The sequence below is a fragment of the Cygnus olor genome, chromosome 2, assembly GCF_009769625.2.
Source record: "Cygnus olor isolate bCygOlo1 chromosome 2, bCygOlo1.pri.v2, whole genome shotgun sequence".
NCBI lineage: Eukaryota > Metazoa > Chordata > Aves > Anseriformes > Anatidae > Cygnus > Cygnus olor.
The window spans coordinates 628987-653997 of NC_049170.1; the positions used below are offsets into that span (position 1 = coordinate 628987).

The window sequence follows — 25011 nt, forward strand, 5'->3', positions numbered from 1 at the left end:
CCCTGACACCCAGTGTCCCCATGTCCTGATGTCCCCAGTCTCCATGTCCCTGTGTCACAGGTCCCTGTGTCCCAATGTTCCCAGGTCCCTGACACCCAGTGTCCCCATGTCCCCAGTCCTCATGTCCCTGTGTCACCGGTCCCCATGTCTCAATTTCCCCAGGTCCACATGTCCCTGACACCTAATGTCCTCATGTCCCAATGCACCCAGTCTCCATGTCTCTGTGTCACAGGTCCCGGTGTCCCAACGTCCCCAGTCCCCATGTCCCTGACACCCGGTGTCCCCATGTCCCGATGTCCCCAGCCCTCATGTCGCTGTGTCACAGATCCCCGTGTCCCAGTGCCCCCAGTGCCCCAGGTGACACGCAGTGTCGCAGTGTCCCGGTGACCCCGGTCCCAGTGCCGGTGTCCCTGACCCCCGGTGCCCGGCTCCCGGTGCCCGGCTCCCGGTGCCGTTCCCCGCACCGACGCAGGGGGTCGCGGCTCCACTCCGGGAGCTCCGCGGCCGCTGCTGCGCACCCGGGCTCCGCTCCCGGTCCCGGTGAGCGCCGGCGGCTTTGGGGGGCCGGCGGGTACCGGAGCCAAGCAGGTGAGGGAACCGGCGGGGTACCGGGACCGGGCGGTACCGGGGTCTGGGGGTTGGACGCCGGTCAGTGGGCGAGCAGGGGAACGGGACCGGAGCGGTGCCCCCCGTGCTGGAGCACCCGTGGGCGAGGGCGAGACTGGACCCAGGTGGCGGCTGCCCCGTGGCTATGGCACGGCAGCTCTGCCCCAGGACCCCCTCAAAGCCCCCCAGCAGACACCGTGCGGACCCCCCAGCAGCCAGGGGCAGCCCCGCGGGCATCCCGAGCTGGCCGGGCTGGGGACGTGCGGCCGAGAGGAAGAGGAATGGGAGGAAGAGTGCCCGAGCCCCTGCGGGGATGAGGAGGGGGGGCCAGGAGGTGCCTGAAGCAGGAGCACGGGAGGTTCGCGGACCCAAAGGCTGCGAACCGACCGAAAGTAAAAGCGTCCCAGGAGGGACGGCGCTGGGGAGCAGGAAGGGGACGTGAAGGAGGCGCGCAGCCAAACACCAGCAGCAGATCAAGGCGAGCTGCGGGACAGCGTGCCCACGGGTGAAGGTGAGCAAACAGGCACACCGCGGCGCCACGGGGACTGCACGCCCACAGGGAACCGCAGAGCCATGGGCGGTTGGTGCCCAGGCACCCACAGGGGTCCGAACCCGCCGCCCTGTATGGATGGCCCCGAGCACAAAGTGGTGCTCGAGTGTCTCAGTCCAAAGCACGAGCAGCGTGCTGGGGCTGTGGCACACAGGGACCGGAGGAGGGGGCTCCCTGCCTCCTGCAAGGGACCTGGGGTTAGCAGAGGGGCCGGGCAGGGGTTGAACACCGGTTTGTGCTGTGCCACAAAATGTCCCCGGCGCAGGAGAGTGCGGCCTCACACATCACAGCCTGGGTGGAAAAGGGGGCCTCCGGCTGTATTTGCATGAGCATCAGACCAAAACTCCTCTGTTAGGGGGCTACACCTCATTGTCTCGTTAACCTCATGACCGGTGAGGTTTATTTCCAGGACATGTTTTCCCTCATTTGCACAGATTGAGCTTTCCCAGTGATTTTTGAGAGGTCACCGTGGGGCCGGGGGGAGGCAGCCCAGGAGCAGAGCCACCTTTGCACCCACAGCCGCTGCGCCCTGGCGCTGGTAACCCGGCTGGGCTGCTACACGCAGCACGACTGGCAGGTGGCGAAGAGCACGCGGCAGGTTTGGGGGACAGCCGCCACGAAGTGCCCGTTGGTTGTCTTCACCCAGAAGATCTGGGGCACGGCTCCCTGCGTGGCTACGTGGTGAATGCCGGCAGCAGAGGTCTCCAGAAGCTCTGGACCCGAAGCCCTGATGGACATGCGCTGGCACAAGAGGAAATCTTCCAGTTCGGAGCCGCCGTGGGAGCAGCTCCTGTGAGCAGCTTGCGAGTGGGCACCTTTGGAGACCACAGCTCTGCCGTGGAGATGTGCATGGTGTCATCGTGGTGCGGGGAGCCCCTGCCCGCCCCCGAGCCCACCTTGGGAGCTCGTGCTGTGTGCAGGGACATGTGCAGGGCATGCTGCAGGGCACCGGGAGCAGCGTTCTCCAGGGCTGCTCTGTGCTCGGGGCTGCTGCGTGCCCGGGGCCATGTGGGTACCGAACCGCAGGGCTGCAAAGGTGGGACGCTGGGGGACGTTGTCCTGTAAGAGCCCAGGGCCACGGTCGGGGGGAGCGGGGCTGCTCCGCGCCGTTCGTGCTTGGGGCAGCAGCAGCACCATGGAATTTTCTCAGGACATTGCCCTTAGTCCTGCTCCCTGGAATAGCGCAGTGGGAGCTCAGCACATTTACGGGAAAAGCCTGTTTGCAGGACCTTTGGTGTTTGCAGCTGGGGCTGGGTGCGCCCTGCAGAGCATGCAGCAAACCGCCCCCCACTGCTCCCCCACAGCTCCGTGCCCCCCAGGAGTGTCTCTGGGCTGTCCTTGCAGAGCCCCTGCCCCGTGAGCCTTGTGCCCAGCCCTGCTGCACTCAGCTCCCACCCCTGCAGCCCCAAACTGAAAGCTGGGTCCGGGCACGGGCACCTCCTGCCCAGGGACAGTCCTGTGCCCGGAGCCGTGGGTAGGTGCAGGGGCTTGGTGCTCACCGACTTTGCTCCCCAGTGCGCTGCGCGGCTCCAGAGTCACAGCTCAGCAGCACGGAAACCATGCAGCAGATCCCTGGGGGGCTGCTTCTGAACGCAGAGATCGGGAGCAGCCAGCGTTGCTCACCCACGGGCGAATGGTCCCTGGCCAAGCCCGCTGCTGGCTGGGCTGGCGCTGCAGGCTCGGCCTTCTCAAGGGCTTTGTCACAGCCTGCCAGTGGCCTTATCCCCCAAGCCCAGCGGTAAATCCTTCACCCTGCAGGTGTGTTTGCTCTCTGTCCCCCTGCAGCCTGTGACCTGGCTCCGGCATCACCCTTCCTGCACTGACACTCCGGCAGAGCACGATGGCGAGCGGCCCCCGGAAGGATCACGGTGAGTGTCACGGTAAGTGTGCAAGGGCCAGGCACTGCCCTGCCCCAGAGCCCCCTCGCAGGGGGGATCGGTGTCCTCGTGCCACTGCAGGGACCAGGCTCTCCAGGCAGTCTCCCTGCTGGGAGGGGTTTTGGGGACAGAGCAGGCGGGAGCACGGCATGTGCTGAGCGGTGCCATGCACATGGAGAGGGGACAGGCATCCCTGGGATGGCGCGGGTATCCCTGGAGTGTCACGGGTATCCCTGGGGAGGTAAGAGCATCCCTGGGGTGGCACAGGCAGCCCTGGGGTGGCACAGATGTCTCTGGGATGGCACAGGTAGCCCTGGGGTGGCACAGGCAGCTCTGTGCCCCTGTGCCGGGCTGTTTCCATGCATGACCCACCCCAGCCAGGGCTTTACACGCTGCTGCTCTCTCGCTGAGCCTTTCCCCTCGCTGATGCCAGCAGGCCAGGGGACACAGGAGCACATGGGGGAGCCGGAGCTGCGCCTGGTACTCGTCGGGAAGGCCGGTGGAGGGAAAAGCGCAACGGGGAACACCATCCTGGGGCAGGCGGCCTTCGAGTCGCACCTGGCGCCATGGGCGGTGACGCGGACGTGTGCCCAGGAGAGCCGGCTCTGGCAGGGCCGCAGGGTGGTGGTCACCGACACCCCCAACATGTTTGACTCACTGGAGCACAGCGCCCGGTCCTGCTACGAGCTTGCCCGCTGCCTGCTGCTGTCGGCGCCGGGGCCGCACGTCCTGGTGCTGGTGACCCAGCTGGGCCGCTTCACGCAGGAGGACGAGGAGGCCGCCCGACAAGTGTGGCGGGTGCTGGGGCACGAGGCTGCGAGGCACACCGTCATCCTCTTCACCCGCAAGGAGGACCTGGGGGGCGGCTCCCTGCAGCACTACGTGGCGCACCCCAGGAACGCCGCCCTGTGGGAGCTGCTCCAGGCCTGCGGGGGACGGTGCTGCGCCTTCAGCAACCGGGCGGCCGGCGCTGAGCGCGAAGCCCAGGTCGAGGACCTGATGCTGCTGGTGCAGCAGGTGCTGGAGGAGAACCAGAACGCCCATTACACGAACGAGCTCTACTCCCAGGCCACGTGGCTCCTCAGCTGCAACAACGTGGATTTCGAAGAGAAGTGCAAGCGCCTCGCAAATCAAGTGGAGCAGCAATTGCACGGCCAACAAGGAGCATCAAGAGACGGGTGCCTGGGGTGGCTCACGCGGTGTGTGCAGGGGCTGCGGTGCACACGATGCATGTGGTTCCTGTGCTGCTGCTGCCGCTTCACCGGGGCAGTGGTCCTGTGCATTGTGCACTTTCTGTGGCAGGCGTGCCTCAGTGGTTGGAGGGCAGTTGTCTGGCTGTACAACCGCTTCTTGCGCTAGAAGCAAGAACAGAACTAGAATACACTGTTCTGTATTTCTTTTCCCAGTTAATTGCGCTGTGTTTCTTAACAGCATGGCAAGCAGCTGATTCCCATTCTAACAGCACCGCAGTCCCCACATGGGCTGTGCCTCTCGGCGCGAAACTGCAGCACAAAGCTTGCGGCTGCTGAGCGATTTCTGCTTTGTCTCCATCTCGATGCCAGGGATGTGCCCAAGGCATTGCAGGGATGGTTGCGGACCTGGGGACACGCAGGGGCAGAGCCAGGCAGCGCCTCCCAGGAAATGCCCTCGTCCCCTGCATCGAGCCGTGGGGCAGCCCTGGGTGCTGCCAGGAGAGCGCAGAGCATCCAGGCGGAGGGGAGCAGCACCCACCAGAGGGGACCCGTCCCTGAGCAGCTCTGGGGGCAGCAGGGCGAGGACAGAACTGGTCACATTCCCCTCACTGCCATGGGCTGAGCTCACCTCATGTCCCCGCAGGCTGGCATGGGATTTGGGGAGCCACCTTGGCCTGGCACGGGGCTGGGGGGTGGGGGGGTGAAGGACAAGGGGCACGGGGCAATGGGCCCGGTGCCAGCTGGCCCAGCAGGGACATCGAGGGACCCTGGCAGGGACACCAAGGGACCCAGCCCTTCTTCCTGCTGCCCTTCAGGTGCTGCTGCTGTTTCTCAGCGGATTTGAGCCATATGAGCAGGTACCTGGGGATCCACGTCCCTGAGGCAGGGCCCAGGGCAAAGAGCATCCTAGGGACAGGTGGGACAGGTTGGTCACACGTACAGGGATGGTGGAAGTATCCCTGGCAGCAGCAGTTCTGAGCATCTGAAACCACCATGAACTTTGACAGGGAAGTGCCGTGACACAGGATGAGATGCCATCCCATTGCGGTTGTCCTCTGCCCGGACTGACGTGCTGTGGAGCTGCACACAGGCACAGCCTCCATTTCTCATGCACACCTCCCTGCCTTCAGGAACACGGGCTGCTCTGCACTTGTGTGCAGTTTCATGTTTTGCTGTGATCACAGACCTGTAGGGGGGAGCCCCGGGGGTGTGGGAGCAGGGGTCGGAGGTGTGAGAGCAGGATGTGGGGCTGGAGGCACCCGGCGAGGAGCCCTGCGGTGCCCCGGCAGTGTCACTGCCAGCTCTGCAGGTGCCTGCGGAGCCAGGGAGCACCACGAGCGTGGGGAGAAAGAAGTACAAGATAGTGGCAGGGAAATTCAGATTTCTCACTTGCAACCTTTGCAACACTTAAGAGGCTTGCAGGGTCTGTCCCAGCCCTGTGTGGTGTGCAGGGTCCGTCCCAGCCCCTGACCGCGATGCAGGCTGCAGCTGCCTCGTCTCCTGCCCCTTCTTCTGTCAGGGCTCTGCCTCCAGTCATAGCAGCAGGAGAAACTGCTTCAAAACTAAGCACAGATCATCACGGTAGTTAAATAACTCTGAGGTTGGATTGTTTCTGGAGGAATTACAAGAATTAGCGTTATAGTTGGCTACACCTCCAGAGGTGCACAGAATCGAAACCGAGACGGGGGCTGGTGCGGGAGGAGCCGGTGCTGCCCTGCTGCCATGAGCACAGTTCTCTAGGCTGACACCGACGCCGTCACCGCTGTCACTTCCTGGTGGCTGTGAGCGTCCCGCGGGGACAAGGCGAACGCCAGCGCAGGACCTGCAGGAAGGTACGGGCGGGAGGCCAGGGGCCACAAGGCTCCGTGCCGGCAGGGAGGGCTTCGGGGGGGGCCTGGGGACCGGGCGCAGGGCAGCGGGGCAGGGAAGTGGCTCTTCCCCCTGTCCCCTCCTCTCTCCTTCCCTTCTCCCCACTCCTCGCTCCCCATGCTCGGTGTGGGCACAGCGCAGACCTCCCCAGCCCCAGGTGCCGGCATGGCCCCAGCCCCAGCCCCAGCCCAGGGGAGGCTCTCAGGATGGTGCTCAGCCCCACGCGGGGCCCTGGCTGCACGTGTGTCACCGCCCCGAGGGTCCCTGCCACCACCCGAGGGTCCCTGCCACCACGCTGCCTTCCCCGCCCGTGATCGTGCGCAGACTGAGGCTGCCTTGCCGCTCTGTTTCCCCACAGCACCTCGCAGTTCTGGCTTTCATTTTCATTTTCTGTTCCTTGCTGCTGTCCGTGCACTGCTGTGGCTGCACACGCTGCAGCGCGATCCAGGGGACCCCATCTGGCCCGGTGCCACCGCAGCCTGACCCAGCTGCAGCCTCCCGAGCCCTTCCCACAGCGGGGGCACACAGAGCCCCGCAGCCTCCAGTCGCCAGCAGCGAGGCTTCAAAACCATCCTCGCTTTTAGTGAAAATCCCTTCTGCTGTCGGTAACGCTCCCAGCCTCTGGGTGCCTGCTGACAGAGCCCTGGGCGTCTGCTTTTGTCTCCGCAGCGTGGCTGTGGCCATCCGGCGTGTCTACATGCTGCCCAGCGTCGGCGGGGGCTTGGAGATGAGGCTGATCCTGGCTGGGAAGGCTGGTGGAGGGAAAAGCGCCACGGGGAACACCCTCCTTGGGGAACGTGTCTTTGAGTCCAAGCTGTCCACCAAGCCAGTGACCGTGAGGTGTGAGAAAGCACAAGGGCACTGGGACGGCGAGGACTTCACGGTGGTTGACACGGCCGACATTTTCAACCCAAGTGATGCCAGTGACGAGGTGCACCAAGAAATTATCCGCTGCATCAGGCTGTCCTCCCCGGGCCCCCACGCGCTGCTGCTGGTGACCCAGCTGGGCCGATTCACCCAGGAGAAGGCGAAGGCCGCAGAGAGACTGCAGGACATCTTCGGAGCTGATGTTTTGAGGCACACGATCGTCATATTCACCCGCGCAGAAGAGCTGGCGGGGCGATCTCTGCACGACTACGTGTCCTGTACTGACAACAAAGCTCTCCACGAGCTGATCCAGAGGTGCGGGAACAGGTACTGCGGCTTCAACAACCGGGCAGCTGGAGCCGAACGGGACCAGCAGGTCGCAGAGCTGATGGGGATGGTCCGCTGCATGGTGCGGGCAAATGGGGACAGGTACTACAGCAATGAGATGTACCTGGAGCCCAATTTAACAGAAGGGAAGGTGGAGTATCACATGGCGAGGTACAGAGCAGGCAGGATAAAGAAGGTGCGGTCCAGCTGAAGGACAGTTCTCCTGGCTTGTGTGCTGATTGTCCTCATCATTATTGTGATTTCCCTGGGTTTCCTTATTGCACGGCTGCGATGAATCCCAGCACCACAGAACCACTGATCGCCTGGGGCTGGAGGCACCTCTGCACACCGCATGTTCCATCCCTGCCCAGGCAGGGTCCCCAGCGCTGGCTGCCCAGGACCGTGTCCATTGGGTGTTGGACATCCCCAGCGATGGAGACCCCAGCGCCGCTCTGGGCAGCCTGTGCCAGCGCTCAGACACCTGCACAGCAAAAAAAGACTTTCCTGATGTCTCACTGGGCATCCCTGAATAAAAGCAATATGTCTCCTGAGCGCGTGCGAATCGGCTTATTGCACACCGGGTGAAGAATCATATAATCGTAAAATGTTTGGGGTTGGGAGGAACCTTAAAGATCATCTAACTCCAACGCCCCTGCCATGGGCAGGGACACCTCCCACTAGATCAGGCTGGCCAAGGCCCCATCGAGCCTGGCCTTGGACACCTCCAGGGATGGGGCATCCACAGCTTCTCTTGGTAACCTCAGAAGGGCCTGTAAAGGAGCCATTAAGAATGATGCCACATAAGTACAAAACTCACTTATTTTAGAATGAATATGTATTAGATAGCGAGAATATGCATGAATTTAATGTCTACGTGTAGCAAGGAAGTCAACATTGGGTGTGCTTGATCTGTGGAAAATGCACCGAGCTCTCAGGCCTGAATAAACCATAGCATCATAGAATGTTTTGGTTTGGAATAGACCTTAAACCTCATCTAATTCCAAGCCCCCTACCATGGGCAGTGACACCTCCCACTACACTGGGTTGCTGAAAGCCCCAGCATACTTGGCCTTAAACACTTTCAGGGATGGGGTATCCACAGCTTCTCTGGGCAGTGTTCCTGTGCCTCATCTGCCTCATAGGAAATAATTTCTTCCTAATATCTAATCCTGCTATCTAATATAATCCACCTCTTGGCAGGGTGAGCAGGGAGGACAGAGAATCGTTTCCCACTCAGGAAACCAGCTCACTTATCAGCTGCCTCCCAGACAAACCCAGCCATGGTCTCCACCCGGCAGAAAGCTCTCGCCAAAAAGACTGTGGCCACCCCGACCAAGTGCCTGCCCCAAAATGTGGCTGTTCAGGTCTTCGGCTGCAGGGAGTGCCTGAGCCTGTCGCTGCCATTGGAGCATGGCAGAGATACCACCTGCGTGAGGTGCGAGCAGGTGGAGGATCCGATCAGCCTGGCGGCAGAGCTCAAGGAGGAGGTGGAGAGATTAGGGACTATCAGAGTGTGAGTGGGAATTAGACCAGTGGAGCAACTCCCTGCCATGCCTGCGAGAAAGGCACCAGGGTGAGACACCCCAAATAGTGGTGGAACCCCTGCCCTGGCACTGTCGGGCAGAGGGAAGGGACCTGAGTGATGGAGAGGAATGGAAACAGGTCCCTGCTTGACATCACAGGCGAGCCCCCTCCCTACCCGCCTTGCCTCCCCAGGTGCCCTTATACAATAAGTTTGAGGCTCTGGAGCTCGAGGGATGGGTTGGAGAGGATGTAGGGGAAAGTCCACACGGGGGGTTGCTGAGGGCAAGGAAGTTGACTCCACGCCTCAAGACTGCCTCCACCACGAAAGAAAGAAGGATAATCATTGTAGGCGACTCCCTTCTCAGGGGAACAGAGGGCCCCATATGTCGGCCAGACCCTACCTGTAGGGAGGCCTGCTGCCTCCCTGGGGCCCTGGACAGGAACATTGCCAGGAAACTTCCTGGCCTTGGTCGCCCCTCCAATTATTATCCCTTAGTGATAGTTCAGACTGGCAGAGATGAAATCACTGAGAGAAGCCTGAAGACTATCAAAAGGGGCTCCAGGGAACTAGGGCGGTTAGTGGATGGAGTAGGAGCACAGGTGGTGTTTTCCTCTATCCCTTCAGTGGCAGGGAGGGATACTGAGAGCACCTGGAAAGCCCAGCTGATAAACACATGGCTGAGAGGCTGGTGCCATCACAGGAATTTTATTTTTTTTGACCATGGGGGGGTTTACTTGGCACCTAGCCTGATGGCTGCAGATGGGTCTCACCTGCCTCAAAGGGGGGAAATGGATCCTAGCCCAGGAGCTGGCAGGGCTTGTTGGGAGGGCTTTAAAGTAGGTACAAAGGGGGATGGGGATGAAATGAGGCTCGAATGAGATGAGCCTGGGGGAACAATGCCAGGGTTGGGTGTGAGGGCAGTGGCTCAGCTGAAGTGCATCCACACCAATGCATGACTGGAGTGCTGCAATGGATGGCTATAAGCTCTTCAGGAGGGACAGGCAACAAAAGAGGGGAGGTGGCGTGACTCTCTGCATTAGAGAGCATTTTGATGTTGTAGAGCTTGGGGCTGGGAATGTTAAGGTCAAGTTCCTGCGGGTAAGGATCAGGGGGTTGGCCAACAAGGAGGACATTCTGGTGGATGCGGACAGACCGCCAAACCAGGATGAAGAGGCGGATGGGGTGTTCTGTAAGCAGCTGGTGGAAGTCACACAATCGCCTGCGCTTGTTCTCATGGGGGACTTCAACTTCCCAGACATATGCTGGAAATACAGTGCAGCCCTGAGGAAGCAGTTGAGGAGGTTCCTGGAGTGTGTGGAAGATAGCTTCCTGACTCAGATGGTTAGTGCGCCTACCAGGGGAGGTGCCCCGCTAGACCTGCTGCTCACAAACAGAGAAGGACTGGTGGGAGATGTGGTGGTCAGGAGTTGTCTTGGGCAGAGTGACCATGACATGGTAGCGTTCTCTATTCTTGGTGAAGTCGGGGGCGGGGGGGGGCAGTAAAACTGCTGCCTTGGACTTCTGGAGGGCAGACTTTGAGCTGTTCAGGACACTGGTAGGGAGGGTCCCTTGGGAGTCAGTCCTGAAGGGCAGAGGGGTCCAGGAAGGCTGGACGCTTCTCAAGAAGGAAGCCTTCAAGGCGCAGGAGCAGGCTGTCCCCCTGTGCCGTAAGATGAGCCGGTGGGGAAGAAGACTAGCATGGCTGAACAGGGAACTTTTGCTGCGACTCCAAAAGAAAAAGAGTTTTTCTCGTGTGGAAGAAGGAACAGGCAACTTGGGGAGAGCACAAGGAAGTTGCCAACATACGCAGAGAGAAAATCAGAATGGCTAAAGCCCAGAATGAGTTCAACCTGGCCACTGTGGTAAAAGACGACAAAAAGTGTTTTTCCAAATATATTAACAGCAAGAGGAGGGCCAAGGAGAATATGTATCCTTTACTGGATGTGGTGGGGAGCACGACTACTGAGGATAAGGAAAAGACTGAGATTCTCAAGGCCTTCTATACATCTGTCTTTAATAGTCAGACAAGTTATCCTCGGGGTACTCAGTCTCCTCACCTGGAAGTCTGGGATGGGGAGCAGAATAAACCCCCTACAATTCAGGTGGAAACAGTTAGAGACCTGCTGCTCCACCTGGACTGTCACAAGTCCATGGGGCCAGATGGGATCCACCCGAGGGTGCTGAGGGAGTTGGCGGTTGGGATTGCCGAGCAACTTTCCACCATTTATCAGTGGTCCTGGTCAACCAGAAGGTCCCAGATGACCGGAGACTTGCTAATGTGATCCCCATCTAGAAGAAGGGTCATAAGGAGAACCCGGGGAAATACAGAACTGTCAGCCTGACCTCGGTGCCAGGAAAGGCTATGGAATAAATCATCCTGAGTGCAATCACACAGCATGCGCAAGACAACCTGGGGATCAGGCCCAGTCAACATGGGTTCATGAAAGGCAAGTCCTGCCTGACCAACCTCACCTCCTTCTATGACCGGATGACCCACCTGGTGGACGAGGGAAAGGCTGTTGACATGGTCTACCTAGACTTCAGCAGGGCCTTTGACACGGTCTCCCACAGTATTCTCCAGGAGAAGCTGGCAGCCCATGGCTTGGACAGGTACACTCTTTGCTGGGTTAAAAACTGGCTGGGCAGCCGGGCCCAGAGTGTGGTGGTGAATGGAGAGAAATCCAACTGGCAACCGGTCATGAGTGGTGTTCCCCAGGGGTCGGTGCTGGGGCCGATCCTCTTTAATATCTTTATCGATGATTTGGATGAGGGAATTGAGTGCACCCTCAGTAAGTTTGCAGACGAAACAAAGTTGGGGGGAAGTGTCGATCTGCCCGAGGGTAGGAAGGCCCTGCAGAGGGACCTGGACAGGATGGGTCGATGGGCAGAGGCCAAGGGATGAGGTTCAGCATGGCTCAGTGCTGGGTCCTGCACTTTGGCCACAACGACCCCGTGCAGCGCTACAGGCTTGGGGCAGAGTGGCTGGGAAGCTGTGCAGAGGAAAAGGATCTGGGGGTGCTGATTGATGCTCGCCTGGGCATGAGCCGGCAGTGTGCCCAGGTGGCCAACAAGGCCAACAGCATTCTGGCTTGTGTCAGGAGTAGTGCAGCCAGCAGGAGCAGGGAGGTGATCGTCCCCCTGTGCTCTGCTCTGGTGAGGCCGCACCTCGAGTGCTGTGTTCAGTTTTGGGCCCCTCACTACAAGAAGGACATCGAGGCCCTGGAGCATGTCCAGAGAAGGGCAACGAAGCTGGTGAAGGGCCTGGGACACAAGTCCTGTGAGGAGAGGCTGAGGGCACTGGGGTTGTTTAGTCTGGAGAAGAGGAAGCTCAGGGGAGACCTTATTGCTCTCTACAACTACCTGAAAGGAAGATGTGGGGAGCTGGGGGTCGGCCTCTTCTCACAGGGAACTAGTGATAGGACTAGAGGGAAACCTAAAGTAGAGGTTTAGGTTGGAAACGAGGAGACATTTCTTCTCAGAAAGAGCAGTCAGGCATTGGGACGGGTTGCCCAGGGAGGTGGTGGCGTCACCGTCCCTGGGGGTGTTTAAGGAAAGGTTGGATGCAGTGCTTAGGGACATGGTTTAGTGGTGACATAGGTGGTAGGGTAGGGGCTATGGTTGGACCAGATAATCTTGGAGGGCTTTTCCAACCCTAATGATTCTGTGATAATGTAAAACTGCCTGATTTAAATTTGAAACCATTACTCCTTGTTCTGTCACTACACCCCCTGCCCAAGAGTCCCTCCCCAGCTTTCCTGTAGGCCCCCTTTAGGTACTGGAAGGCCGCTGTAAGGTCTCCCTGCAGCCTTCTCTTCTCCAGGCTGAACAACACCAACTGCTTCAGTCTGTCTTCATAGCAGAGGTACACCAGCCCCTTGATCATCTTCAAGGCCTCCTGTGGACTCGTTCTCATGTCCTTCTACTTCCACGTCCTTCTGCTGCTGGGGGCCTCAGAACGAAGGCAGTGCTCCAGGTGGGGTCTCACAAGAGCAGAGCAGAGTGGGAGAATCACCTCCCTCACCCTGCTGGCCACACTTCTTTTGACACAGCCCAGGATACGGTTGCCTTTCTGAGCTGCAAGCACCAAGCGCCGGCTCATGCCGAGCTTCTCATCGTAATGATAGAATCACAAAATCATAGAATGGCTGGGTTTGGAAGGGACCTTAAAGATGATCTAACTCCAACCCCCCTGCAATAGACAGGGATGCCACCCACCAGATGAGGTTGCTCAGGGCCTATCCAGCCTGGCCTTGAATTCTTCCATGGATGGGGCATCCACAACCTCTCTGGGCAGCCTGTTCCATTGCCTCACTACACTCACAGTGAAGAATTTCATCCTAATGTCTAGCCTAATGCTATTTTCTTTTAGTTTAAGACCATTCCCCCTTGTCCTCCACCACCACCCCAGGTCCTTCTCCTCAGGGCTGCCCTCAATCCGTTCCCCACCCAACCTGTATTTGTGCTTGGAATTTCCTCAGCCCAGATTAAAGACCTTGCACTTGGCCTCGTTGAACCTCGTGATGTCCGTACAGGCCCACTTCTCAAGCCTGTCCAGATCCCTCTGGATGGCATCCCTTCCCTCCAGTGTGGGGGAACAGGGTCAAATGCTTTGCACAAGTCCAGGTAGATGATGTCAGTTGCTCTTCCCCTAGCCACCAGTGCTGTAACCCTGTCATGGGAGGCCACCAGATTTGTCAGGCATGATATGCCAGATCTGCTCCATGATCTTGCCAGGCATAGAGGTGAGAATGACTGGCCTGTGGCTAACCAGGTCTTCATTTTTTCCTCTTTAAAAATGCAGGTTATCTTTCCCTTCTTCCACTTAGTGGGAAGTTCACCGAACTGCCACGACTGCTACTCAAGAGGACTATAAGGATGTTGCGAGGGACAAAATTAGAAAGGCCAAAGCTCATCTGGAGCTCAATCTGGCTACTGCCGTTAAAGATAACAAAAAAAGTTTTTACAAATACATCAACACAAAAAGGAGGACTAAGGAGAATCTCCATCCTTTACTGGATGTGGGGGGAAACTTAGTTACAAAAGATGAGGAAAAGGCTGAGGTACTCAATGCCTTCTTTGCCTCAGTCTTTAGCAGCAAGACCAGTTGTTCTCTGGATACCCAGTACCCTGAGCTGGTGGAAGGGGATGGGGAACAGGATGTGGCCCTCACTATCCATGAGGAAATGGTTGGCGACCTGCTACAGCACTTGGATGTACGCAAGTTGATAGGGCCGGATGGGATCCACCCGAGGGTACTGAGCGAACTGGCAGAGGAGCTGGCCAAGCCGCTTTCCATCATTTATTGGCAGTCCTGGCTATCAGGAGAGGTCCCAGTCGACTGGCGGCTAGCAAATGTGACGCCCATCTACAAGAAGGGCCGGAGGGTAGACCCGGGGAACTATAGGCCTGTTAGTTTGACGTCAGTGCCAGGGAAGCTCATGGAGCAGATTATCTTGAATGTCATGATGCGGCACTTGCAGGGCAACCAGGCGATCAGGCCCAGTCAGCATGGGTTTTTGAAAGGTAGGTCCTGCTTGACGAACCTGATCTCCTTCTATGACCAAGTGACGCGCTTGGTGGATGTGGGGAAGGTTGTGGATGTGATCTACCTTGACTTCAGTAAGGCTTTTGACACCGTTTCCCACAACATTCTCCTCAAGAAACTGGCTGCTCGTGGCTTGGACTGGCGTACGCTTCATTGGCTTAAAAACTGGCTGGATGGCCGGGCCCAAAGAGTTGTGGTGAATGGCGCCAAATCCAGTTGGAGGCCAGTTACTAGTGGAGTCCCCCAGGGCTCAGTGCTGGGGCCAGTCCTCTTTAATATCTTTATCGATGACCTGGATGAGGGGATCGAGTGCCCCCTCAGTAAGTTTGCAGATGACACCAAGTTAGGTGCCTGTGTCGATCTGGTTAGGTGCCTGTGTCGATCACACGAAGCTGGTGTGGGGTCTGGAGAACAAGTCTTACGAGGAGCGGCTGAGGGAGCTGGGGTTGTTTAGCCTGGAGAAGAGGAGGCTCGGGGGAGACCTCATCGCTCTCTATAGGTACCTTAAAGGAAGCTGTAGAGAGGTGGGGGTTGGTCTATTCTCCCACGTGCCCGGTGACAGGACGAGGGGGAATGGGCTAAAGTTGCGCCAGGGGAGGTTTAGGTTGGATATTAGGAAGAACTTCTTTACTGAAAGGGTTGTTAGGCATTGGAATGACTGCCCAGGGAAGTGGTTGAGTCGCCATCCCTGGAGGTCTTTAAAAGACATTTGGATGTAGTCCTTAGTGATATGGTTTAGTGGAGGTCTTGTTAGAGTTAGGACAGAGGTTGGACTAGATGATCTTGGAGGTCTCTTCCAACCTAGACGATTCTGTGATTCTGTGACTTCTCAACTATGATGGACAGTGGCTTAGCGACTCCATCTAGTCTCGGGGCGTGGGGCTGCTCCACGCCGCTCGTGCTTGGGGCAGCAGCAGCACCGTGGAATTTGCTCAGCACAGTGCTCTTAGTCCCTCTCCCTGGAATAGGGTGGTGGGAGCTCAGCGCATTTACAGGAAAGGCCAGTTTGGCAGACATCTGCAGAGGCAAGCCTGCACAGGCTTTGGGCAGCCCCTCTTCTGACCAGTTTTGCTGATTACAAAGCCCTTTCTCGCCATCCCTGCCCACCACGTCCTCACCAGGCTGAATGTCCCTGCCTTCCCCCTGCTCCCAGTTCAAGGTTCCCCTCGCCAGGGTTGAGGCTCATGTACTACGGTGAGGAAGAAGAGCACTTGGAAACACTTCCCAAGTGCTGGCAGAGCAGGGTCCCCTCCTGCAGGCACAGAGGGGAGCAAGGGTGGGAGTCCCGTGCAATCCCACAGCAAGGGCCGTGGCTCATTAATGGAACCCACACTGTGGAGGCACCTGATGTCCCCTGCATGGTCGCATCCCCCATCCTGCGCCTCCTCACCCAGTCCTGATTAACATCTTCATTAACAATCTGGGTGATGCAGTATCATAGAATCATAGAATCATTGAATATCCTGAGTTGGAAGGGACCAAAGCCCTTTCTTGCCACGTCTGATAGTGGTGTCCAAACGCTCCTTGAGCTGCAGCAGCTTGGGGCCGTGCCCCCATCCCTGGGCAGCCTGTCCCAGTGCCCAACCACCTCTGGGTGCAGAACCTTTCCGTAACACCCAGCCTGACCCTCCCCTGTCCCAGCTCCGTGACGTTCCCTCAGGTTCTGGCGCTGTCTCCAGAGAGCAGAGCTCAGCGCCTGCCTCTCCGCTCCCCTCCTGAGGAAGCTGCAGGCCGCGATGGGGTCTCCCCTCATCTCCTCTTCTCCAAGAGGACAACAGCATTTGCTTTGGGATGAACAAACCAAGCAACTTCAGCCGCTCCTCATATGCCTTGCCCTCTAGGCCCCTGACATCTTTGTAGCCTTCCTATGGACACCCTGTAATAGTTTCATGTCCGTTTCATACTGGGGTGCCCAAAACCACACACTCTTCCCTCAAGGGGCGAGCAATGCCGTGCTTGATGCACCACAGGGTGCGGTTGGCCCTCCTGGCTGCCAGGGCACACTGCTGGCTCATGTTCACTTGCAGTGGACCAGAACCCCCAGATCCCTTTCTGTGGGGCTGCTCTCCAGCCTCTTGTCCCCCCATCTGTAAGCATAGCCACATGCTATTTATTTCTCAGGTCTATTTCTTTCTCAGCTTAAGCTTTCCATAGTCAGAGTCATTTACTCCATTCTGTGCGGCTAAACTAATAATAAATTAAGTGGTCTTTCTAGGTTGCAAATGTTGCTCTTGATCCTTTTGTCTATTCAGAATGTTTTTGTTCTGTTTGTTAAATGAAGTTAAGTTAGACCTGCAGCTGCTGTTACTGCTGCTGTTTCTGCTTCCCGCACCCTTTAAAGGGGAGTTCCTCTAATTAGACTGGGGTTGGGGTGATGTTCGAACACAACAACTTGGCAGGGGCCATCCCTTTAAAAGTTCGAAACCTGAAATCTTTTTCATGATGATTTATACTTGCAAAGTGAGTAACTGGTATGTGCTTCACATCTGTGAGTCGTAAGTTAATTTAGCAGTTTGGTTTCACGCTCGGTACATAACCAGTATGTGCGTCCTGTTTACTGATAAGCTTTTCCTCAGCCAGGTCCAACGCCTCCCGGGCACCACTTGTTCTGACTTCAGGACTTGCAATTCCTCCCTGAGGTGGAGGAAGGGGTTGCTCTCCCATCCGGACCTGGCAGACCTTGTTATTTACCACCCTAGTACTAGCCTACATTGCAGCTACAGTAAAGTTGTCTGAAATCGATTCCACGATAGCCTGTGCCAGGGCTTCGGCACCTGCCCAGCACGGACGTGAGACCAGGGAGCTGCCCTGTGAGCGAGAACTCAGGAGCAGCCCCATGCCCACAGGGCACGGCCCTGGGCTCTCGCAGGGCGATGCCCCTGGGTGTCCTGCCTTCATGGCACTGCGCTTCGGTACCTGTCCAACTCCGGGCATGCGCCACCGGGAGCCCCACGCCGGGTGCCCAGCCCACCCTGTCCCATGCCCAGTGGGGCAGCGCAGAGCACGGGCAGGCCGAGAGCCGGCATGGCTCTGCCCTCCACTGCGCTGCTCCCGCTGAGCTAGAGGCCGGGGAGGAAAGTGAAGTGTCCCCTGCCCCGTGGCACCCAGGCAGCTCTCGGGGACGTCGGCTGTGGGGAAGGGAGCCGGGGCAGGCACCAGCCCAAGGGCAGGCACCACGTGGCCCATGGAGCCGCTCACCTCCTGCAGCTGGCACGGCGTGGCTTGGCTTGGCATGGCAAGAAGGGCTTTGCCATCCTCCTCTCCTGCCACACACATGGATGCACAGGGACTGTGTGTGGGGCCGAAGGGCAGGGCTGTGCGTTCCTGCTGGCTGCCAGGGGCCCACATCCATGCCTCAGAGCGCTCCGTGTGCGGGTGGACATGGGCACCCTGTCGATTGCTCAGCCAAGGACAATGAGGTGCTGGTGTTGACCGAAAAAGTGGATCCTTTCTCCTATGAAGAAAGGCTGAGAGAGCTGGGGATGTTCAGCCTGCGGAAGAGAAGGCTCTGGGAATACCTCATTGTGGCCTTTCAGTGCTTAAAGGGGTCTACTAAAGAGGATGGAGAAAAACACTTTATTCGCATGGATAATGCTGGACGAGGGGGAATGGTCTTAAACTGAAAGAAAATAGCTTTATGCTAGACATTAGGAGGAAATGCTTCACTGTCAGTGTAGCGAGGCACTGGCACAGGTTGCCAAGAGAAGCTGTGGATGCCCCATCCCTGGAGGTGTTCAAGGCCAGGCTGGATGGGGCCTTGGCCAACCTGACCTGATGGGAGCTTTCCCGGCACATAGTAGGGGGGTTGGAGTTTGATGATCTTTAAAGTCCCTTCCAACCCCAACCATTCTATGACTTTAAGATCCTTTACCCAGTGTGCAATAAGCCAATTCGCACGCACTCAGGAGACAGATTGCTTTTATTCAGGCCTCAGAGCTCGGTGCATTTTCCACAGATCAAGCACACCCAATGTCGACTTCCTTGCTACACGTAGACATTAAATTCATGACTATTCTAGCTATCTAATACATATTCATTCTAATCTACATGAGTTTTGTACTCATGTGGCACCATTCTTAATGGCTTCTTTTCAGGCCCTTCTGCGCATGCCTTCCTTTCTTTGGGAGTCCTTGGTGGTGTTCCCTGATGAAGTACCCTAACCCCTTTTATCCATAAATGGCCACGTCACCTAAGCACGACCTAAGGCTACTTGCTATTGGCAACTTTCCTTTGTTTCTTCCAGAAGGAGCATTTTGTCCCTGATCAAAGGGAGCCTAGGTTAAAAGATAAACATATTTTTTGTCCTGTACTACATATGTGATAACTGATTAAAGGGATGCTCAATAAAAATAGACAATTCCTCTTCTTTTCCAAGGGAGAGTTGGTTCCATTGCACCGGGACATGGAGGCATCTGTAAGATGGGCAGAGCCTGGGAGCTGGGGCTGCTCAGCCAGGGAAGGGGGCTGAGAGGTCCCGTCTGTGTGAACACCTGGTGGGGACTGAGTGGTGCCCAGAGCCAGGACAGAAGGGCATGGGCACCGCCAGAAGCACAAGGACGCCCACTGAGACATCAGGAAAGTCTTTTATTGCTGTGCAGGTGTCTGAGCGCTGGCACAGGCTGCCCAGAGCGGCGCTGGGGTCTCCATCGCTGGGGATGTCCAACACCCAATGGACACGGTCCTGGGCAGCCAGCGCTGGGGACCCTGCCTGGGCAGGGATGGAACACGCGGTGTGCAGAGGTGCCTCCAGCCCCAGGCGATCAGTGGTTCTGTGGTGCTGGGATTCATCGCAGCTGTGCAATAAGGAAACTCAGGGAAATAACAATAATGATGAGGACAATCAGCACACAAGCCAGCAGAACTCTCAGGGATGGCCTGCAGCTGAACCGCACCCTCTTAATCCTGCCTGCTCTGTACCTCCCCATGTGATACTCCACCTTCTCTTCTGTTAAATTGGGCTCCAGGTACATCTCATTGCTGTAGTACCTGTCCCCATTTGCCCGCACCATGCAGCGGACCATCCCCATCAGCTCTGCGACCTGCTGGTCCCGTTCGGCTCCAGCTGCCCGGTTGTTGAAGCCGCAGTACCTGTTCCCGCACCTCTGGATCAGCTCGTGGAGAGCTTTGTTGTCAGTACAGGACATGTAGTCGTGCAGAGATCGCCCCGCCAGCTCTTCTGCGCGGGTGAATATGACGATCGTGTGCCTCAAAACATCAGCTCCGAAGATGTCCTGCAGTCTCTCTGCGGCCTCCTTGTCCTCCTGGGTGAATCGGCCCAGCTGGGTCACCAGCAGCAGCGCGTGGGGGCCCGGGGAGGACAGCTTGATGCAGCGGATAATTTCTTGATGCACCTCACTGCTGACACCTCCTGGGTTGAAAATGTCGGCCGTGTCAACCACCGTGAAGTCCTCGCCGTCCCAGTGCCCTTGTACTTTCTCACAGCTCATGGTCACTGGCTTGGTGGACAGCTTGGACTCAAAGACACGTTCCCCAAGGAGGGTGTTCCCCGTGGCGCTTTTCCCTCCACCAGCCTTCCCAGCCAGGATCAGCCTCATCTCCAAGACCCCGCCAACCCCGGGCAGCATGTAGACACGCCGGATGGCCACAGCCACGCTGCGGAGACAAAAGCAGACGCCCAGGGCTCTGTCAGCAGGCACCCAGAGGCTGGGAGCGTTACCGACAGCAGAAGGGATTTTCACTAAAAGCGAGGATGGTTTCGAAGCCTCGCTGCTGGCGACTGGAGGCTGCGGGGCTCTGTGTGCCCCCGCTGTGGGAAGGGCTTGGGGATGCTGCAGCCGGGTCAGGCTGCGGTGGCACCGGGACAGACGGGGTCCCCTGGATCGCGCTGCAGCGTGTGCAGCCACAGCAGTGCACAGACAGCAGCAAGGAACAGAAAATCAAAATAAAAGCCAAACTGCGAGGTGCTGCGGGGAAACAGAGTGGCGAGGCAGCCTCAGTCTGCGCACGATCACGGGCAGGGAAGGCAGCGTGGTGGCAGGGACCCTCGGGTGGTGGCAGGGACCCTCGGGGCAGTGACACACGTGCAGCTGGGGCCCCGCATGGGGCTGAACACGGTGCCAAGGGGCTCCCCTGGGCTGGGGCTGGGGCTGGGGCTGGGGCCATGCCGGCACCTGGGGCTGGGGAGGTCTGCGCTGTGCCCACACCGAGCATGGGGAGCGAGGAGTGGGGAGAAGGGAAGGAGAGAGGAGGGGACAGGGGGAAGAGCCACTTCCCTGCCCCGCTGCCCTGCGCCCGGTCCCCAGGCCCCCCCCCGAAGCCCTCCCTGCCGGCACGGAGCCTTGTGGCCCCTGGCCTCCCGCCCGTACCTTCCTGCAGGTCCTGCGCTGGCGTTCGCCTTGTCCCCGCGGGACGCTCACAGCCACCAGGAAGTGACAGCGGTGACGGCGTCGGTGTCAGCCTAGAGAACTGTGCTCATGGCAGCAGGGCAGCACCGGCTCCTCCCGCACCAGCCCCCGTCTCGGTTTCGATTCTGTGCACCTCTGGAGGTGTAGCCAACTATAACGCTAATTCTTGTAATTCCTCCAGAAACAATCCAACCTCAGAGTTATTTAACTACCGTGATGATCTGTGCTTAGTTTTGAAGCAGTTTCTCCTGCTGCTATGACTGGAGGCAGAGCCCTGACAGAAGAAGGGGCAGGAGACGAGGCAGCTGCAGCCTGCATCGCGGTCAGGGGCTGGGACGGACCCTGCACACCACACAGGGCTGGGACAGACCCTGCACACTGCTCAGGGTCAGGGCTGGAGGTGCAGGTGCCGGACGAGGGCACTGAACTAACGACAGTAATTTTTTGGGGATGTTCCCGCTCCAGCCAGGGGCCGTGCATGTCCTCTGCGAGCTCGGCAGGATTTCCAAAGCATTGCAAGGGTTGCCAGTGATCGATCTGAGTTTCCCTGCCAGCTCCTCATTCCCCAAGGTGTCGGGACACCCTCCCAAGGTGGCCGCAAGCAACTGAGGAGGAGCAGCCCTTGCCCGGGCCGTCACCATCTGCCACCACGGTGCAGCGAGGCACAGCCACGCTCCCCTGCCCCTGCAGCCCCTGCTCCTGGGCTGTGCGGGGCTGGCAGAAATGTGCCCTGCCACTGGCACAGGGTGCGGGGGCTGCCAAACGCTGTTCCCTGCCTCACCGGGTGAGCAGCCATCTTGTGGGTGTGTGCGTGTGTTTACCCTCGGTTATAAAACCACTTCCTGCATGCACACACACCAGGCAGGAGACACACGCAAGCTGTGTTAGCGACCCGACTGCCAGGTGATCGTCTTCATCGGCCTTGTTACCGCCGTGGGGCGAGCACAGGAGACTTTGGCAAACCTCGCTCAAAATCCCTTATTCTTCTTTCAGGCTTCCCCTCGGAGTGGGCTCAAAATGGCAGACGCTCAGATGGAAGGTGAGCGCCTTACCCACTGCGTGCAGGCAGCCAGAGCCTGGCCGAGCTTAGAATCCCAGGATCACAGAGCCACAGAGCGGTCTGGGTGGGAAAGGACCTCAAAGCCCAGTTGGTTCCAACCCCCCTGCCATGGCCAGGGCCCCCTGCCCCCAGCCCCAGCTGCCCCCAGCCCCATCCAGCCTGGCCTTGGGCACTGCCAGGGCTGGGGCACCCACAGCTCCTGGGGGCAGCCTGCGCCAGGCCTCACCGCCCGCAGAGGGAAGGATTTCTGCCTTGGATCTAACCCAAACCTACCCTCTGATGCCTTAAAGCTGTCACCCCGTGTCGTACCCCTACACCCCCTGACCAAGAGTCCCTCCCCAGCCCTCCCGCAGCCCCTGCAGGCACTGAAGGCTGCCGTGAGGTCTCCCCAGGGCCTTCTCCTTTAGCAGCCTTCTCATTCAGTCAGCCGGGCGCAGTGCTGCTGAGGCTGAGGCTGGGTTTGCGTCCTCGTGCAGCCTCACGCACGCTTGTGCACGCTGTGCACGGGCCCTCTGGGGACGCCACGGGCTCGAGGATTTCCCGAGGCTGCCTCTCATCTTCCCACTCCTTAGGCTGTGTTGTGCCAGGTTCAGGGCAGGTGGGGCACCAGTGGTTGGTTACAGCCTGAGGCACAGCGCAGGGTGCAAAGTCCTGCCCCAGAACCTCGATATCTGTGTGCCTGAGGCATGGAGCGCGTGCCCAGCCAGCTCTGGCCGTGCTGGGGCCGTGCAGGGCAGGCGGAGGGGCTGGGGGTGATCCAGCGCAGAAACCACTGGGTGTTTTTTGCTTAGCACGTGACTTCTTGTAAAGGGAGTGCTTCAGCCTGGCCGTTTGAGTACTCTGTGCATTCCTGGGCCGCTGGGGAGCTGTGGCATGCACTTCTGCTTTCTCTTTCTGCCTTCAGAAGAGGTCTGGAGGCTGGCCCTTTGAGGCAGCCTTATCCAGACTCCCCTGGGGTCCCTCGGGTCCACGTGTTGCTACTGATGGTCCCTGGGGACCACTGCTGGGGCAGCGGGGATGTGGGCTGCCCACATCGTGTTGTCGAGGCTGGAGGGGAAGCCGGAGCTAATCGTGGGGCTCGGGGGTCACACCGACAGCTGTCTGACACTGAGCCCAGACGAGCTGCTCCCGGCTCTGCGCAGGCTCACTCTTACCGGAGGCGAGCTGTGCTGGCTGCCTGTGAGCATGCAGCATGGGGTGAGAAACCCCCCTCTGCCTGCTTCTGTCCTGCCCCAGCTGCTTTTGGTCCGTTTTCCAGAGGGTCTTTTAGTCAGGGCAGCCTTTGTCTGAGTTTAGGTTCCTCCTGGAGCACAAACCTTTCTCCTGTGGGAGAGCCGAGCAGAAGGGCAGGGCTGGCGGGGGCCGAGCAAGCCCTGCTTTGGCTGCTGGGACACGGCTTCAGCCCCTGCCCCATCCCGTCCCCACTCGTGCACAGCAGTGGCTCAGTGTGAGAATTAAAGTTGCGTTTTTGCAGTAGAAAGCCTTTCCTTCTCGCCCCTGGGAGCGCGGCGTGCAGGGGGTGTCCCAGCACCACAGGGCAATGAGGTCCAGACGTGTGTCTCTGGTTGTTCCCCCAGGACCCAAGCGGAGAATCCTGCTCGTGGGCAAAACTGGAAGTGGGAAGAGTGCGACAGGGAACACCATCCTTGGTAGGCAAGCATTTGAATCTACAGTGTCACCAGATTCAGTAACTAAGGACTACAGTAAAGAGAAAACCTTATTCCGTGGAAGACCAATTGTCGTTATCGACACTCCTGGCCTTTTTGACACCAAGAAAGCCAATGAAGAAACAGCTCAAAAGATTAGAGATGCTGTTCATCACCTCTATGGAGGGGTGCATGCTATCGTCCTGGTGATGCAACTGGGCCATATCAGTAAAGAAGAGGAGGAAGTGGCTGAGTGGGTGACAAAGATTTTCCATACTGAAGCACAGAAGTACACAATCCTGTTATTCACCCGAGCAGAAGATCTGGAGAAGCCAGATGATATCCACAATTTCGTGGAAACAAACGAATACCTCAGGGGGCTGGCAGGAAAATGTGAAAATAGGTACATTGCTTTCAGCAACAAAGCAAAAGGAAAGACAAGGGAACAGCAGGTTTCAGACCTCATTGAAATGATTGATGAGATGGTAAAGAAGAACAAAGATGCTCCGTGTTACACGCGAAAAATGCTGGAAAAAGATACAGAGACGGCTTTTAAAAAGTATTGTACTATACTCTAGTCAACAAGGGTTTGGTCAGACGGGCAATGTTTCCTCTGTTGTGCCTTTCCTGCCGTGCTCTGAAGATCACTCTCTCCTTCGTTTCTTGACGTTTCCTCCTGTCCCGTCAGCGACCTACATTTTCCCCTGGCCCATGCGATTGCTCTCCTGACAGGCTCCAAGAGTGCAATGGGTGTCTGACGACGTGTAATTCTCCTCTGCTGCTCTGTCTCTACATTGCTCTGTCACCACCCGTTGTGCTGGGAAGCCGGAGACCTTGGCTGGGTGGCAGAGAGCTGCACTGCCCTGCTTTCAGCACCACCGCGCTGACTCTCTCCTCCCTGGTGTGAAGACACGGCAAGCTGAAAGGAACGGGAACATCAGGACTGTGAGATGTGCCCCCTCACAGCAGAGTTCAGCCTGGAGCGGTGCTTCTGAGATCAAAGCCACTTGTCCTCCCTGTGGCAGCCGGGGCTCTAGGAACTTCTCTGGGGTTTGGGAGGGTTCGTGGTGCCAGTGTTGGTCCCTCTGCGGTGGGATGCTGCTGGTGTCACTGGCTGCGCTGCCCCTGCCTTCACTGGGGAATGCGAGTAATTGTATGTGATCGCGGGGTCTACAGAAGCTCATCTAATAAATGCTAATAAATGCTGAGGCTTGCTGTCTAGAGAGGCGCCCATCAGTGCACTGTGGCCTGCAGTGCTGAAACAGCCGTTTGGGAAGGTGGAGAATGGTCCAGGTGCGTTCAAGAGCAGGCCCAAACTGCAGCTCCCCCCAGGCTGGGGTGTTTGGTGTTGGTCATGAGCTGTGCAAGGGCGCAAGGTCTCACTGCTTGCCAGGCGAGTGCAGCAGGCAGGGGAAGCTCTGTGGCCATACCTGAGCGTGGGGCTGGGGGAGTGCTCGGGGGGCTGCCTGACTCACCCCAGGTTCTTCTCCCACCCAGAAAGGCTGCGGAAAGCACAGAAGGAGTGGGGAGGAATCCCAGAACGCCAGACTGACCTCCACCTCAAGCCAAGGAGGTAGAAGG

The 25011-nt window shown here is 58.3% G+C and overlaps 4 protein-coding genes across 12 annotated transcripts; 3 read left to right on the forward strand and 1 right to left on the reverse strand.

The window, feature by feature from the left end:
- Positions 1-481: 481 nt before the first annotated feature.
- LOC121066006 (GTPase IMAP family member 1-like) lies at positions 482-7840 on the forward strand. 9 transcript variants are annotated; one of them, XM_040549327.1, is made up of 4 exons: positions 482-588; positions 2942-3036; positions 3470-6058; positions 6765-7840. In XM_040549327.1, the coding sequence occupies exons 2-3, from the start codon at positions 2997-2999 to the stop codon at positions 4390-4392; spliced, it is 963 nt and encodes a 320-aa protein (XP_040405261.1). In that variant the 5' UTR covers positions 482-588; positions 2942-2996; the 3' UTR covers positions 4393-6058; positions 6765-7840. The 9 variants fall into 9 exon arrangements, with proteins under 9 accessions (XP_040405261.1, XP_040405256.1, XP_040405263.1 ...); XM_040549325.1 differs by lacking the exon at positions 482-588 and adding an exon at positions 612-1117 and having other exon boundaries at positions 1591-3036; XM_040549326.1 differs by lacking the exon at positions 482-588 and adding an exon at positions 1906-2630.
- LOC121066016 (GTPase IMAP family member 1-like) lies at positions 6793-7840 on the forward strand. Its single transcript, XM_040549338.1, has one exon. It carries the CDS (start codon positions 6793-6795, stop codon positions 7498-7500), a length of 708 nt encoding a protein of 235 aa, XP_040405272.1. The 3' UTR covers positions 7501-7840.
- Positions 7841-18260: 10420 nt separating this feature from the next.
- LOC121066012 (GTPase IMAP family member 1-like) lies at positions 18261-21261 on the reverse strand. The gene is made up of 2 exons (XM_040549334.1): positions 20686-21261; positions 18261-19972 (listed from the first exon to the last, which is right to left on the reverse strand). The coding sequence occupies exon 2, from the start codon at positions 19942-19944 to the stop codon at positions 19144-19146; it is 801 nt and encodes a 266-aa protein (XP_040405268.1). The 5' UTR covers positions 19945-19972; positions 20686-21261; the 3' UTR covers positions 18261-19143.
- Positions 21262-21637: 376 nt separating this feature from the next.
- LOC121066017 (GTPase IMAP family member 7-like) lies at positions 21638-24638 on the forward strand. The gene is made up of 2 exons (XM_040549339.1): positions 21638-21763; positions 23362-24638. The coding sequence occupies exons 1-2, from the start codon at positions 21742-21744 to the stop codon at positions 24006-24008; spliced, it is 669 nt and encodes a 222-aa protein (XP_040405273.1). The 5' UTR covers positions 21638-21741; the 3' UTR covers positions 24009-24638.
- The last annotated feature ends 373 nt before the right edge of the window (positions 24639-25011 follow it).

Excerpts from the sequence above, each read along its gene's own strand:
- LOC121066017 (XM_040549339.1), top strand. The coding sequence starts at position 21,742 with ATGGCAGACGCTCAGATGGAAG. Across the intron at positions 21,764-23,361 it reads GGCAGACGCTCAGATGGAAG|GACCCAAGCGGAGAATCCTG; the intron begins GTGAGCGCCTTA and ends TTGTTCCCCCAG.
- LOC121066006 (XM_040549329.1), top strand. The coding sequence starts at position 3,232 with ATGGCGCGGGTATCCCTGGAGTGTCACGGGTATCCCTGGGGAGGTAAG.
- LOC121066016 (XM_040549338.1), top strand. The coding sequence starts at position 6,793 with ATGCTGCCCAGCGTCGGCGGGGGCTTGGAGATGAGGCTGATCCTGGCT.
- LOC121066012 (XM_040549334.1), bottom strand. The coding sequence starts at position 19,944 with ATGCTGCCCGGGGTTGGCGGGGTCTTGGAGATGAGGCTGATCCTGGCT.